Source organism: Cyclopterus lumpus, chromosome 22 (genome assembly GCF_009769545.1).
Source record: "Cyclopterus lumpus isolate fCycLum1 chromosome 22, fCycLum1.pri, whole genome shotgun sequence".
Classification (NCBI taxonomy): Eukaryota; Metazoa; Chordata; class Actinopteri; order Perciformes; family Cyclopteridae; genus Cyclopterus; species Cyclopterus lumpus.
This window is the reverse complement of record NC_046987.1, coordinates 20,234,203-20,245,751: the sequence shown is the minus strand read 5'-3', so window position 1 is coordinate 20,245,751 and position 11,549 is coordinate 20,234,203. Positions and strand designations below refer to the sequence as shown.

General features: G+C 48.8%; 1 protein-coding gene across 1 annotated transcript; it reads left to right on the top strand.

Moving 5' to 3' along the window:
- The first annotated feature begins 638 nt into the window (after positions 1-638).
- Positions 639-11,404, top strand: LOC117725160 (SLIT and NTRK-like protein 3). The gene is made up of 6 exons (XM_034525171.1): positions 639-854; positions 988-1,239; positions 1,451-1,566; positions 1,878-2,801; positions 3,896-4,115; positions 10,313-11,404. The coding sequence occupies exons 1-6, from the start codon at positions 639-641 to the stop codon at positions 11,402-11,404; spliced, it is 2,820 nt and encodes a 939-aa protein (XP_034381062.1).
- The last annotated feature ends 145 nt before the right edge of the window (positions 11,405-11,549 follow it).

Below are 11,549 nucleotides of genomic sequence, written 5' to 3'. Positions count from 1 at the left end.
CCGCACATCGCGTGACATTTCGGCTTCGCCGGGCATTTGAGAGTACAGATGAATATATTCATCACACACACACACACCCTCCCCCCCCCCTTCCCCCCCCCGCACACACACACACTTGTCCTAAAAATAAAAAAAAAAGAAGCCACTCTGAAAATGATAAAATGTGATTCACAGGTGAACTATAGCCCACGTGTTTGCTCTTTGTGTTTCCCCCATTTTCAATGTCAGCATTTTGAATTTAGAATTTCGAGAAAAAAAAACGACGGAGCAGCTGAGAGATTGTTCAGCACGTTGTTGTTGTTGTTGTTTGTAAAACCCTGTATGTTCAAAAGCCTTGTTTTCCCTGTGCCGGATGCATCCGACATGTGTTTACCCTCCAGTTGGCCTACACGTCATTATTCCGGTGTAATGCAGTCTGTGGGACTTACGTATGCTTTTGATGTTTCATCCATCTGATTCATCCTGAAATGACTTTTTGCAGTTGCCTCCTTGGCTGTTTGCCCTCTTTTAATGGTGTGTGTGTGTGTGTGTGTGTGTGTGTGTGTGTGTGTGTATGTACGTGCCTCGCAGTGCGGTGAAGGGGCCGATGCCGGGCCGTCGCCCCAGGCTGCTGAGCTGAGAGGGGAGGAGCAGGAAGGATGCAGTGGGTCACTCTGACGGTGGCCCTGGGGTGTGTGTGTCTGTCGCGGGCGTCGCACACCCCCACCCCGACCCCCACCTCCACGCACACCCCCCTCGCGGACAGCTCCGAGGAGGAGGTGGACGAGCCCTGCTTCGAGCCGTGCACGTGCGAGGTCAAAGAAGGCGTGCTGCACGTGCACTGCGACGGGCGGAGCTTCACCAACGCCAGCCAGGTATGTAGCAAACGTGCACGTTATCGTCCATCTGGTTATTAACACACAGTCTAATATCCTGTCGTGGCTTATAGGTGTTTAAATTCCCTGTAATTAACGAGATAACTAATCAGACCTCTAATTAATCATCCAGGTGTCACAGTCGTGGGTCCGCCCTTTCAAACTCAACCTGCAGAGGAACTCTCTGAGGCGTCTCTATAGCAACGGGTTTCAGCACCTTGGCAACGCCGTGTCGATAAACCTGGGCAACAACGCGCTGCAGGACATCAGAGTGGGAGCGTTCCACGGCTTGGCCAAGCTGAGGCGCCTTTACCTCCACGAGAACAAGCTGGAGGTCTTCAGGAACGACACCTTCGCCGGCTTGGAGGCCCTGGAGTACCTGCAGGTAGACCAGCGCTCCACGTGGCCTATTGACACGTTTTTCTCTCGATGTTACATTAACGGGATGAATGTGACAGAGACGGTCGATGGCGAGCGGGTGGCTGGAGCGAAGGAAATCTTTTTTTAAATCTTTCCTGCGGCATTCAGTCGTATTTTTGCAATCCCGGCAATTAACTACCCCCCCCCCCCCCACACCCCCCTCCCTTCCCCCGCAGGCCGACTACAACGTGATCAAACGGATCGACAGCGGAGCTCTGAGGTTCCTCTACAAGCTGCGGGTTCTCATCCTCAACGACAACCTGATCCCCGTCTTGCCTGCTCACCTGTTCAGGTTGGATTCTTGATTATTTCATTGCAAAAAAAAAGAAAGAAAGAGGCCTCATTTTGAATTATGCAGAAAAAAAAAGACTGATCAGTAGAAATATCTCAATTAGCACGTCAGTGCTAGCGTTGAATTAACGTTTTCTGTGCGTGTGCTATATTTCATGAAAGACACGGATTAATCATCAGATTTAAAAAAAAGCAGATTCATCACCTTTTATGTTCATGTACTCTCACGTTATCCTTTCATCCAACCCAGAGCTGACTATCTCCCCCCCCCCACCCCCCCCCCCCCCCCCCTCCCTCCTCCTGCTGCTCCAGATCCGTGTCTCTGACTCATCTGGACCTGAGGGGAAACCGCCTGAAGAGCCTGGCGTACGCCGGCACCCTGGAGTACGTGGGCCGCTCCCTGATGGAGCTGCAGCTGGAGGAGAACCCCTGGAACTGCGGCTGCGAGGCGGTGCAGCTCCAGCAGTGGCTGGGTCAGATCCCCTACACGGCCGTGGTCGGGGACGTCACCTGCGAGTACCCGTTCCACCTCCACGGCAAGGACCTGAGGGAAATCCTCCGCAAGGAGCTGTGCGCCAACCTCCCGGATAAAGAGCTGCAGGCGGAGGGCGGCGGCGGTGGCGGGCCCCAACATCTGCCGCCGAACTCCAAACCCAACTCCCACCCGGGGCGAGCCAGGCCCACGAAACCCTCCTCCATGGTCCACGGCTCGCGCCAGAACACCCACGCCTCCTCCACGTCGTCGTCGTCGTCTTCCTCGGCGGAGCGCAAAGACGGCGGGAGGCAACCGAGGCCGACGAAGAGGCCCCGGCTGTCCCGGGTGTCTCCCACGCCTCGCGGCATGATGCCCAACCAGAACCCCCCCGTGGCCGGCTACCAGACGCGACCCCCCATCCCCATCATCTGCCCCGTGGGCTGCACGTGCAACCTGCACATCACAGACCTGGGCCTGACGGTGAACTGCAAGGAGAACGGCTTCCTGAACGCGTCGCAGCTGACGCCGCGGCCGCTCAACGGACGCAAGCTGTACCTGAGCGGGAACTTGATCCAGAGGATCTACCGCACGGACTTCTGGAACTTCTCCAGCCTGGACCTGCTGCACCTGGGCAACAACCGCATCTCGTACCTGCAGGAGGGGGCCTTCACGGGGCTCGCCAACCTGAGGAGCCTCTACCTGAACGAGAACAACCTGGAGAGGCTCAGTCCTCACATGTTCCTGGGCCTGCAGAATCTCAGGTAGGAGGGATTTTCCTTTTTTCTCAAGCACGTTGCCTTCAAAACAAATTCAAGTGAAACCACTTGTCAGCTTTTTGGTATTTAGACGTTTATGTGAAAGCACGTGGACGTTAATTTCCCCGCGCTAATGGCACGGCGCCCGAGCGGGGAACATTTGTCTGATTATGCCATTATGCCGTTTGAGTTTGATTGAAATGAAAAGGTGCACCGTTCTCTTCCAGGAAGTGCCATTTGTTAGTCACGGCAGCTGATGACACGCTTCACTTGAAAGTGTGAGCCGCAGATGAGTGACAATGTAAAAAAAAAAAAAAAAAATAATGTCTTTGGCATACAGACGTGTTAATAATAATAAGGGCACCTGGAAGCTTTTTATTGGGGGGGGGGGGGGGGGAGCGTGAGAATGATGCATATGTATCATTGTCAGATTATTCCTCCGCACATAATATATATAAATATATATATATACGGCAAATACCTACAGATGATTAATTGTATTCATTCAGTGAGCTTTGATTAAGACAATAGATCAACGTTCTTCCTCCGCTGTATGAATAGTGAGTAATACCTTTTCAGCTCCACTGTCTCTATGTTTCACCATAAGGGTTCAGGACATCCTCTCACCCATTCATTTGGACTATTAATAAATAATAAACCTCTCGTTAGCCTTTGTTAGTGCACTCTGGGTCATTTAAACCAGATTATGGACATGCGTTGGTCTCCACCAAACTTCATTCTTCATGATTTCTATTATTGAGAAGATAAAAACCGTAATAATTCAAAGTGTCTGGAGTTTGACTTGATCAAATATCACCATTTAATTTGACGCCGATCAGCTAATCAGCTGTGAAAAGGGCAGATTAAAATCACATTTCTGTTAACGACCTCCTCACATAAATATGAATGTTTTTGTTTTTTTTGAGCACAGGAGAGCTCAATTATTATTACCGATTCCGACATGTGACAATGTGTAATCAAGAACAATGACAGTCAAAACAAAGGATATGGTTATTACGTTGTCTATATCTTATTGTGCACGTCCATGTACGCAGAGACACTGCATTGTGTCCTTCTCCCCCCCCCCCCCCCTTCTTCAGGTACCTTTACTTTGAGTACAACGAGATCCACCAGGTGGACCCGGGGACGCTGGACGCCATGCCGTCCCTCCAGCTGCTGTTCCTCAACTCCAACCTGCTGAGGAGCCTCCCCCCCGGGGTGTTCGGCGGGGTCAACCTGGCTCGACTCAACCTGAGGAACAACCACCTCCTGCAGCTGCCGATGGAGGGCGTGCTGGAGCACCTCACGGGACTGGTGCAGGTAGGGAGCAGGGACCCTCATAATGCATAAAGGTTATTGTATCGGCCCCCGAAAACGTGCAGAATGTCAGACGGTGAGATTATTAACTAATAGATGCGACGATGGGCATCACAGCTCAGATCCGGTTAAGAGACCTGGTTCTGGTCTGCTAGCCTCCGCCACAGCCGCAGACCTGCATCGTCTGTTGTGTTGTCGTTTTTTTTTTCGGGAGCTAGCTGCTGCGGTTGCGCCTCAGGTACTCTAATTGGAAAAAATTGCAATTGGCCGCATTTGCATAAGTGGTCTTATTAAATCATGAGCTTAAAACTGTAGAAAGAAGAAAAAAATGGGCGAGGGCGGCTGTAATTAACACACCTTCTTTGTGTATAAACTACAGCATTTTGCTGGCTGTTCGTGCGCGACCTCGTGTGCCCCCCCCCCCCCCCCCCCCCCCCCCCCCCCCCACACACACACACACACACACACACAAACATTTCAATGTGCCCGATAACGACCCCGAACCCGAGGAATTACATTTCCATCCTGCCTCCTCTCACTTTCGGCACATTCAGTGTGGGCTTTTCTTAGACAGCCGGAGTGGAACGATGGTGCACGGTGGGTGTGGATTAGCATGGATGTCAGTGGGAATTTACTTTTTTTTTTTACTCCAAGAAGATTTACCATAATGCAGTGCGGGTGAGGCTGGAGGAAGCGTGTTGTACACCTCTTGGTGTCCAAGAGCATTAAAGCATTCTCCAAAAAACAGGAAGTGCATTGTGTGCCATATTCTCAAAACCTGCAAGCATGGTAATTGAATTCATTCATTTATACCGGGGTTGTTATATTGTTATATTACTCTCACAAAGCCACATTAGCTGCTGCGTGGAATATAATAATAATGTGACAATGATATCACCTGTTGACTGTCTGAAGGCTTTTCTGGGCTCTGGCGCGTGTTTTCGGAGCCAGAGTTTGCACTGTGGAAGTCAAAGGGCGACACAGATGGGAGGAGGGCGAGGCTCGCAGCTGCTATTAAATATAAATATATTTATTTTCTTCTTATTTTTTGATAATCTAAAAGCAGCGGCGGCGGCGGCGGCATCGTCATCGACGACGGGGTGTAAACAGTTACCACTCACGCGCTCCGATAGAGTTTGAGAAACACCTCCGAGATGTCACCGCTATCTAAAAATAACATTAACAGAGTTAATTTATTATTATTTAATAGCAGCACAAAGGCAAATGAGGCTTCCCTTTGAAAATAATATCGCAAAATCAAGCAGCTGATGTCAGATTCTGAACATATGTACAATTCAGGGATACGAGCGTGTGTTTCTCAAAGCATATGTTGGAGTGCAGCTCAGCTCATAAACTCGCCCAGGGCCACATCTCACCTTTCAGGATGTTATAGATATAGAAAAACATTGCACACTCGAGTAAAGATTGATGGAAACAACAACGACGATTTCGCCAGCGGCCGGATCGAGGAGAGAAAATCCTCTAACAGCCACCTGAATATCAGTCTTATTTGAGTATGAGTTCACACTCGCTCAGATTAATCCTTGAGGGAGGGCGGATTGACATTTTGGAGATGAATGATGCACTCATATCTGTTTAATATGAGGCTCCAGCCAGCAGCCGGTTATAACAAAAGGTAACAACATATGTTTAGAGTTCAAAAACAACACTTACTCTCAGCTGGAACATCGTGGTGGACTTATATACCACGGCCATGCTCGTGATCTTTTTATGTCCAACGAGTTGTTGCAGCAATTTTTTGGGGGTTGACACTATTTGCTACGCAGATTTGGTGCTAAATTAAATGTTGTATGCCTTGAGAATTGATAGAGCGACATCCCACACAAAGACCCGGGGGGCAGAACCATATAGCTAACCTAGTGTTAACTAACCTACTGTTACTGTTAGCCTACCTAATGTTACTGTTAGCTAACCTAGTGTTAACTAACCTACTGTTACTATTAGCTAACCTACTGTTACTGTTAGCTAACCTAGTGTTAACTAACCTAGTGTTACTGTTAGCTAACCTACTGTTACTGTTAGCTAACCTAGTGTTAACTAACCTACTGTTACTGTTAGCTAACCTACTGTTACTGTTAGCTAACCTAGTGTTAACTAACCTACCTACTGTTACTGTTAGCTAACCTAGTGTTAACTAACCTACTGTTACTGTTAGCTAAGCTACTGTTACTGTTAGCTAACATAGTGTTAACTAACCTACTGTTACTGTTAGCTAACCTAGTGTTAACTAACCTACTGTTACTGTTAGCTAAGCTACTGTTACTGTTAGCTAACCTAGTGTTAACTAACCTACTACTACTGTTAGCTAACCTAGTGTTAACTAACCTACTGTTACTGTTAGCTAACCTAGTTTTAACTAACCTACTGTTACTGTTAGCTAACCTACTGTTACTGTTAGCTAACATAGTGTTAACTAACCTACTGTTACTGTTAGCTAACCTACTGTTACTGTTAGCTAACCTAGTGTTAACTAACCTACTGTTACTGTTAGCTAACCTAGTTTTAACTAACCTACTGTTACTGTTAGCTAAGCTACTGTTACTGTTAGCTAACCTAGTGTTAACTAACCTACTGTTACTGTTAGCTAACCTAGTGTTAACTAACCTACCTAATGTTACTGTTAGCTAACATACTGTTAACTAACCTAGTGTTAACTTAGCTACCGCTAGGACTTGTACTTTATTCAAATATTTCCATCAAAGTAAAAGCAAAGCATGTACTTTTATACCGAAAAAATATATATTTGGAGGTCAGAGATCAAAGGTCACCTCGCCAGCGTTCCCGCTATAACGTGGTCGTATACCACGTGGATTCACGGCCTCTGAAAGACAGAGGCTTAACGAACGTGAATCTTTTTTTACAAATCATAATTTCCACCTCTAACACGTCTTACTTTTTTTTTTTTTTTACTATTGAATCTAATATTTATGGGAAAGCAGCCCGGAGGGGAGGAAAAGTGGGAAAAAAAAAACGTCTCTTAATAGTATTAACGTTGATTCAAGTCTTAAAAACTCAGCTGATAGTCGTGGGTAATGGGAGGTAATTATAACCACGAATGTCCTCGCCAGATTCCATTAAAAGATTAACCGACGGGATACCTTCGCTCCTCTTAGCCTGCGCGCCGTTCCCAGTCGCGTTCCTCCCGAACACAAGACAAACCAGTGCGCCGGAAAAAAAAGGTTATTTATGTTTAATATCTGCACTTGAAAACTGCACCGCGTGGCAAAAAACACCGGCGCACAGGTGTGTGAGAGATAAACACGTGAGCTCTGTGAAGGTCCACAGCCAACGCTCTGTAGTCTCAGTTAGAGACGGGTTACAACTCAATAAGAAGGCAGGATTTCACCATTAATTTAGTATTCATAACCACCTTTATTTGATGAATTCTATATATATTGTAGTATATTATAAATAGATTATTTTGAAATGTTTTCTTTCCCGCGTGTTTGATTTACAAAACAAAAAGGAAGTTGACACAAAAACCTGCATCCCTGATTCCTGGTTTCTTGGTTTCTGGTTCCCTGGTTTCTTGGTTTCTGGTTCCCTGGTTTCTTGGTTTTTTGGTTCCCTGGTTACTTGGTTTCTGGTTCCCTGGTTTCTTGGTTTCTGGTTCCCTGGTTACTTGGTTTCTGGTTCCCTGGTTACTTGGTTTCTGGTTCCCTGGTTCCCTGGTTTCTTGGTTTCTGGTTCCCTGGTTTCTGGTTCCCTGGTTTCTTGGTTTCTGGTTCCTGGTTTCTCGGTTTCTGGTTTCTGGTTCCTGGTTCCTGGTTTCCTGGTTCCTGGTTTTCTGGTTCCTGGTTTTCTGGGTCTGTTCTGAGTTTCTCTGCAGGCGAACGCGCTTATAGACGTCGACTGTACGTCTGCTTCAAAACGTGGAAAAAATCTAATACGGCCGCCTTAAATGTCAGTGTTTGTTTTCCCTCAGAAGAAAAAAAGAGAGAAAAAGATCGAGGGCGTCACCGCGTTGCACTGATGGTCAGCAATCACACAGCCAGAGATGCCAATTTCTGTACCGACAATAACCTCAATGGAGCAGAAACTCTTGATCTTTGCTCTTTGCTATTACCGCTCTCTCTCTCTCTTTCTCTCTCTCTCTCCTGCATCTTCTTATTCTCTCTCTCTCTCCTTCATCTTCTTATTGTCTCTCTCTCTCTCTCTCTCCCTCACACCGTACGAAGACATGGTTTCCAAAAAGCTGTATTTATTCAGAGAAAACTACATTTTATTTGTGTGCGTACGCTGCAGATTGTTCTTCTAATGCACTCTTTTTCATATTTTTTTGGGGGGGGTGCTCTGTGTCTTATTATTCAGAAGACACTGAAACACATTCATCAGGGTGGCCTCGCAACCAGGGACCACAGCGGGATCCCCGAGCCACGACTTCCAAAAAGCTGCTTGTGTATGGACTATATACGCCATGAGGGATCCGGATGACTGACAGGACGTCGCTGTTTTGATCAATTATACGACATATGGGATTTTTTGTTCTCTTTATGGCTCCCTGAGTACATTTTTTGACAATTATTGCTCTGATCTCTGAAAACCCACAAGAGCCGAAATGTACCCCTAAAGCACGGCAGTTAGCATCCAGTTAGCATCCAGTTGGCATTTCTTTTTGGGGTGTTTTTCTAAATCTATTTTCCCTGAATACGATAACAAGGAGCATCAACAACTCCGGCGGCTGAGCGTCCACCGTATGATAATAACATAACACCATTAACGTCCTGTTTTGTGACTTATAGAAGTGCAACGACTTCACTAAAAGGCTTTTTAATGTTCACCGACACACACAAAAGAAAAAAAGAAGGAAAAAAACGGGAACTTTTGATTGACAGGCCGACGGCAAATCACACACACGAGGTGACCAGGCGTATGAATATTATAAACGGCGTTGGACAGATGCTCGGGGGGAGGGGGGGATGGAGGGGGGGGGATGGAGCCCATGGGAGCCGCGAGAAAAAGCAAACAATACCCAAAATAAAACGCTTCAAGGACTTCAACCAGATGGAGGATCGTGTCGTTATGAAAGTTACGCAACTGCATGCACAAGCCGATATCGTTTATATATTTTTATATATATATATATATATATGTATAATTTTAATGTGCATTCACGCTGAGTCACAGTCACAATAGATGGTAAAACTGCGGCCAGATTGTTTTCTCACCCTCCGGTCTCAATTATGTCATTATGAAAGCCTCACAAAAGGCCCCACGATGACTCCCATAAAGTGACGCGAGCTTCCTGTTGTTCGGCATATGGGGGGGTGGGGGGGTGGGGTGGGGGGGGGGGGGTGTACAGTGTACAGTACCACGGCTCCCTCAACAGCAATGCTGAATCATCCAAAAAGAAAGAAGCATCCATCTAATATGCGCGAGACTTTCCTCGGAAGAGAGAAAATGAGATATGGAACAAATCCGCTGTGCAGACAATGCAGCCGATTCCCTTTGTGCATAATCTGCTTTACCCTTTTCAAAAATGTGAATATCGCGATTTTTTTGTTTTTTTTTAGGACACGCGATCAATATAGCTGGCAATGAGAGGGGAAAAAATTGATTTACTCACACACACACACAGCTATTGGATTATAGCACAGGGGAGAGTTGCATCACATTCCATCTTGTTAAAAAAAAAACAAAAAAAAACAAATGCTTGTGATACTCGTCACAAATAAAAAAAAAATAAAAAAACTGCCGGTGAGTTTTGTCAATAACCACTTACGTAAACTCTGAGTGGTCTTCATTGTGAACTGAAATGTTTCCTGCAACCTGCAGCACAGGTGTGAACACAACTTTTAGAGAGAGCACTCCGTGTGTGTGTGTGTGTGTGTGTGTGTGTGTGTGTGTGTTGGGGGTGTCGAGCCCGTTCAGTAAAATGACCCTTTAACAACGTTATTTACGCTAATCAGTACTTTACATCGCCTGCGTATTTAAAATAAATCGTGTAAACAAAACGTGGAGAGACGTTCTCTATTATGCAAATGCATAAAAACACTCATTTCCATATATTCTGTTTAGAGGCGCATATATATCACAAGGGTGTCATAAAAATTATCTATTTTTCATGTTTACAATTCACAAAGCGATTCATGAATGCGCGGCGCTCTGCAGACCCGTTACCCGATGACAAAGCGTGTGTGTGTGTGTGTGTGTGTGTGTGTGTGTGTGTGTTGTTCCAGGTGGACCTGGAGCAGAACCCGTGGGAGTGCACCTGCGCGGCGGCTCCGCTGAAGCGTTGGCTGGAGGGCCTCAGCGCCGTGGTGGTGGTGGGGGAGGTGGTCTGCCATGCCCCGGACAAGACCAGCAAAGTGGACCTGCGCTCCCTCTCCATGGAGCTGCTGTGCCCTGAGCTGGAGCCGCAGGAGCAGGAGGAGGAGCAGAAGGAGCAGCAGGAGGAGCAGCAGACCGCCGCCTCCACGGCCGCGGCCGGCGGCGTGTCGCTCGGCTACCCCGGCCCCCCGATGCCCCCGGGGAGGGATTCCATCCCCCTGTCGGTGCTCGTGCTCAGCCTGCTGGTGCTGTTCGTGTCGGCGTTCTTCGCGGCGGCGGCGCTCATCGCCTACGCCCTGAGGAGGCGGGACAAGCTGCCGTTCCGCCGCCAGGGAGAGGTCGACTTGGCGGGCATCCAGATGGAGTGCGGGATCTTCGCCGAGCAGACGCACCACCACCACCACCACCACCACCACGGCCTCCCGGAGACGCCGCCCCCTCCCCCCGCCGAACACAACCACGTGTACGACACCATCTCGCCGCCGGAGGCCGCGGCGAAAGGTCGCGACCCCGCCGCCGCCCGCATGTGTAGCAACCCCATCTACAAGGAGGAGCGGGACGCCGCCGCCGCCAAACAGGAGGGAGGATACTGCTCCGCGGCGGAGAAGGAGAGGGAGTGGACTCTGGACGTGTGCTCGGCGCCCATCAGCACCGTCGCCGGGGCGATGGGCGCGCTGCCGGGCCTCCGCGGCAACGGCACCCTGTGCCCGACGGTGATCGACAGCCAGGGCCCGACCCCGAAGGTGGAACTGGTGGACTGCCTCTTCAGACTCCCCGCCCCGGAGTTCAGGGACCTGCCGGACAGGTACGCCAGGCCGCCGCCCCGATACCCGCACCCGCAAGACTCCAAGCGGGACGCCAGGACCGCCGACCAGGCGCCGGCGGTCGGCGCCGCCGGTCACGGCAGCAGCCACAGCGAGCAGGGAGCAGGGGAGCAAAGAGCCAGGCTGAGGACCACGCCGGACTACATGGAGGTGCTGGACCGATCTTACCAGTTTTAACACTCCTCCTCCTCCTCCTCTTCCTCCTCTTCCTCATCCTCTCCCTCCGCGGTGATGAATCACCCGGTAACAATGACTCCCGTGGCTTTGAGAGGCGCCTGTGGGGGAGCGGGACTACGCTACGCTACATGTTTATTCCTGGATA

Excerpts from the sequence above, each read along its gene's own strand:
- LOC117725160 (XM_034525171.1), top strand. The coding sequence starts at position 639 with ATGCAGTGGGTCACTCTGACGGTGGCCCTGGGGTGTGTGTGTCTGTCG. Across the intron at positions 855-987 it reads GCTTCACCAACGCCAGCCAG|GTGTCACAGTCGTGGGTCCG; the intron begins GTATGTAGCAAA and ends TTAATCATCCAG. Across the intron at positions 4,116-10,312 it reads ACCTCACGGGACTGGTGCAG|GTGGACCTGGAGCAGAACCC; the intron begins GTAGGGAGCAGG and ends GTGTTGTTCCAG.